This window comes from Coffea arabica, chromosome 2e, assembly GCF_036785885.1.
Source record: "Coffea arabica cultivar ET-39 chromosome 2e, Coffea Arabica ET-39 HiFi, whole genome shotgun sequence".
NCBI classification, from domain to species: domain Eukaryota; kingdom Viridiplantae; phylum Streptophyta; class Magnoliopsida; order Gentianales; family Rubiaceae; genus Coffea; species Coffea arabica.
This window is the reverse complement of record NC_092313.1, coordinates 70,955,597-70,959,060: the sequence shown is the minus strand read 5'-3', so window position 1 is coordinate 70,959,060 and position 3,464 is coordinate 70,955,597. Positions and strand designations below refer to the sequence as shown.

The 3,464-nt window shown below is 38.5% G+C and overlaps 1 protein-coding gene across 1 annotated transcript; it reads left to right on the top strand.

The window, feature by feature from the left end:
* The first annotated feature begins 299 nt into the window (after positions 1 to 299).
* Positions 300 to 1,148, top strand: LOC140036448 (uncharacterized). The gene is made up of 2 exons (XM_072077866.1): positions 300 to 795; positions 970 to 1,148. The coding sequence occupies exons 1-2, from the start codon at positions 300 to 302 to the stop codon at positions 1,146 to 1,148; spliced, it is 675 nt and encodes a 224-aa protein (XP_071933967.1).
* The last annotated feature ends 2,316 nt before the right edge of the window (positions 1,149 to 3,464 follow it).

Genomic DNA, 3,464 nt, shown 5'->3' with positions numbered 1-3,464 from the left:
AACAAGTAAACATGGCAGGAGGCGTGCCCGCGCCCAGTAGGCAGTATGACCTGTACTCAAACACGTACAATCCTGGTTAGAGAGACCATCCCAACTTCAGCTACAGGAACAGGCCATAGAATTCATTTATGAATCGTCCTCCAAGATTTCAGCAATCATGACAAGCAAAGCCTCAGCTTTCATCTACAGATTCAGGAGACTCTTTGCAAGATATTGTCAAGAACTTGACCACAAGTACTACTCAATTTCAAAAGAAAACTAGATCGGGCATGAAAAATTTGGAGACTCAAATAAGCCACATGGCAACTGCAATTAATCGCTTGGAGTCTCACGTTTTTGAAAAATTACCATCGCAACCCGAGGCAAATCCCAAAATTGTAAGTGCCATGACACTGAGAAGTGGCAAGGAAGTGGAGGGGTCTAAGTTAACAAATCCAAAAAGCAAAAGCGAGGAGGAGATAGAAAAGGAGATTGAAGAAGAATGGCGTATTCGCGAAGGCCCTAAGATAACATTTATTCCTCCAACTCCTATCAAATCTAATCTACTTCCTTTTTCTTGTAGGTTGAAAAAGACAAAGAAGGCAGAGAAGGAAAAAGAAATCTTGGACGTGTTCCGGAAAGTGGAGATCAATATTCCCTTGTTGGATGCTATTAAGCAGATACCAAAGTACGCCAAATTTTTGAAGGACTTATGCACCCATAAAAGAAAGCTAAGAGGTGACGAAAGAGTGGCCGTTGGAGAAAATGTATCGGCTATATTTCAAAGAAAACTCCTACCCAAGTGTGGGGACCCAGGTATGCTCACGATCCCGTGTAAAATAGAAAATACCCTAATTAGAAAAGTGATGTTGGATTTAGGGGTGTCGATTACCGTAATGCCTAAAACCATTTATACTCCTCTAAATCTTGGTCCGCTAAAAGGAACAAGCATTATAATCTAACTAGCAGACCGTATCAATACTTATCCAGAAGAGTTAATTGAAGATGTTTTGGTGCAAGTAAATGAGTTAGTATTCCCAGCAGAATTTTATGTCCTAGATATGGGAGATGAAAAGTCATTAAATCCGTCACCTATTTTGTTAGGTAAGCTGTTTTTAAGTACTGCCAGAAAAAAAATAGATGTGAATGAGAGTGTCAATGGAGTTTGATGGAGAAATTGTAAATTTCAATATTTTTGATGCGATGAAGTACCCTGAGAAATCTCAATCAATTTTTGCTTTGAGTGTTATTGAACCCCTTGTACAGAAAACCTTCAAATTGAATGATGAGGAGGCACTGGGAGTGGCTTTGGCCAAATATCTGGAGTTGGGAGCAACTCTTAATGTGGAAATAAGTGATGAATTGTACCGTGCGGTTGAAACACTGCACTCGCTCCCACCAATTTCTCCAAGGTATGAGCTTAATTCTCTCCTTGAACCAGGAACTCAAAAAAGGTTGTTGCCTTCTATTGTGCAGGCACCAGAGTTGGAGCTAAAACCTCTCTCGAAACATTTGAAATATGCATTTCTCGGGAACAAGGAAACACTACCGGTGATCATTTCTGCACACTTATCGCCGAGTCAAGAAGACAACCTGGTTCGTCTTCTTCGAAATCATAAGGAGGCAATTGGGTGGAGCATAGCAGACATCAAAGGAATCAGTCCATCCTTATGCATGCACCGAATACGGTTCGAGAATAATGCAAAGCCGATAAGAAAGGCGCAACGAACATTGAACCCGTTAATGATGGAAGTAGTTAAAAAGGAGATACTTAAACTCGTAGAGATGCGAATTATTTTCGCCATCTCGGACAGCCCGTGGGTGAACCCCGTTCAAGTAGTCCCGAAAAAGGCAGGAGTAACTGTAGAAGAGAACTAGAAAGGCGAGATGGTTCCAATCAGGAAACCCACAGGATGGCGCCAGTGCATCGACTATCGGAGATTAAATGCCGTGATGAAAAAGAACTATTTTCCTCTCTTTTTTATTGATCAAATGATAGAGAGGTTGGCTGGTCGTGTTTATTACTGTTTCTTGAATGGTTTTTCAGGGTAATTCCAAATCGCGATAGCACCGGATGACCAAGAAAAAATCACATTCACCTGCCCATTTGGTACTTTCGCTTACTGTAAGATGCTTTTCAACCTCTGTAATGCTCCAACGACCTTCCAAAAGTGCATGGTAAGTATCTTCTTCGAGTATGTAGAAAAGATCATTAAGATATTCATGGATGACTTTAGTGTATATGGGGACAGTTTTGATGAATGCCTTGACAATCTAACTCTAATTTTAAAAAGGTGTATAGAGACAAACTTGGTTCTTAACTGAAAAAAATGTCACTTTCTGGTGGAATATGGTATCGTCTTAGGACATGTAGTGTCGGGTAGGGGAATAGTACTGGAGTAGGGATTTTTAGATGTGCAATGGGTTACTTGATTCACCCTGGTTCCGAAGAGTTTGCTTAACCCGATATACCAGAATTTATTCACGAGAAATCTATAATTTGTATATAGGGCAAGTAGAGTCGTATCCTCAGGGATTGTGAGTAATTCGTTTCTATTAAAGTTCAAGTTATGGGAGATTTTTAGGAAAATTAACAATGAGCTATACTAATCAAATATTGCAGCTGATTAAGAATTAAATAGCAATAAGGTAAAAACTCAGACAGTATTGGATAGCTCTAGTCAAGAAGCAACTTCAGAAATGGTTCCTCTAATTGATCATCGATGCAAGAGTAATTCCACATATAAACTAATTTACAAGTTATAATTGTCACACAAGTGATGACAATCAATTTCTCCTTAATTATCGATAAATATGGTACGACCGTTAGCCATTGCCCTAATTGCAAAATAATTCTAGGTACGACCGTAGAATTAAATTTCACAATTGGTTTAAGATTTAGAGAAATCCTGTTCTAACCAAACAACACGCTACGAGGGTTGTTTAGAAATTAACCCGTATATTTCCCTGACATAACCCTGATTAAGTCAGTTGCCACTAATTTAGAATAATCAAACAATTACGGATTTAATTATTCTAATTGGCTCTAGGTTATTGAATTAATCTAACATCCGATCCTAAGATAATGGAATAATACAATAACCATAAGAAAATAACGCAAGAAATATGCGAATACCAGGAAATAATAGGAAAACTAAAATCAGTTAGATATCACAATTTAAACCGAATCAAATCTTCTGTTGTTCCTTGACTAGAAAAAGAGATTAATTCATCCCTGTTGAGGAAAATCCGTATAAGATTTAGAAACAGTTGCGGCCATTGTCTCCGAAATTGAGATGAAAAAAAGATGGGGTAAGAACAATCGAAAAACTACCAAGTCAAAAGATGACTAATTGCTTCTACCTAAGTGCCTAACATACGTGGACTCTAGGCCACTAAAAGACGAAATTGTCCAAAACCAAAAAGGAGTCAAAATTCTACTGCTACTTTTTCTCCTTAATTTCCTGCTATACGGCTACAGGAGC

Excerpts from the sequence above, each read along its gene's own strand:
- LOC140036448 (XM_072077866.1), top strand. The coding sequence starts at position 300 with ATGGCAACTGCAATTAATCGCTTGGAGTCTCACGTTTTTGAAAAATTA. Across the intron at positions 796-969 it reads ACCCAAGTGTGGGGACCCAG|AAGAGTTAATTGAAGATGTT; the intron begins GTATGCTCACGA and ends ATACTTATCCAG.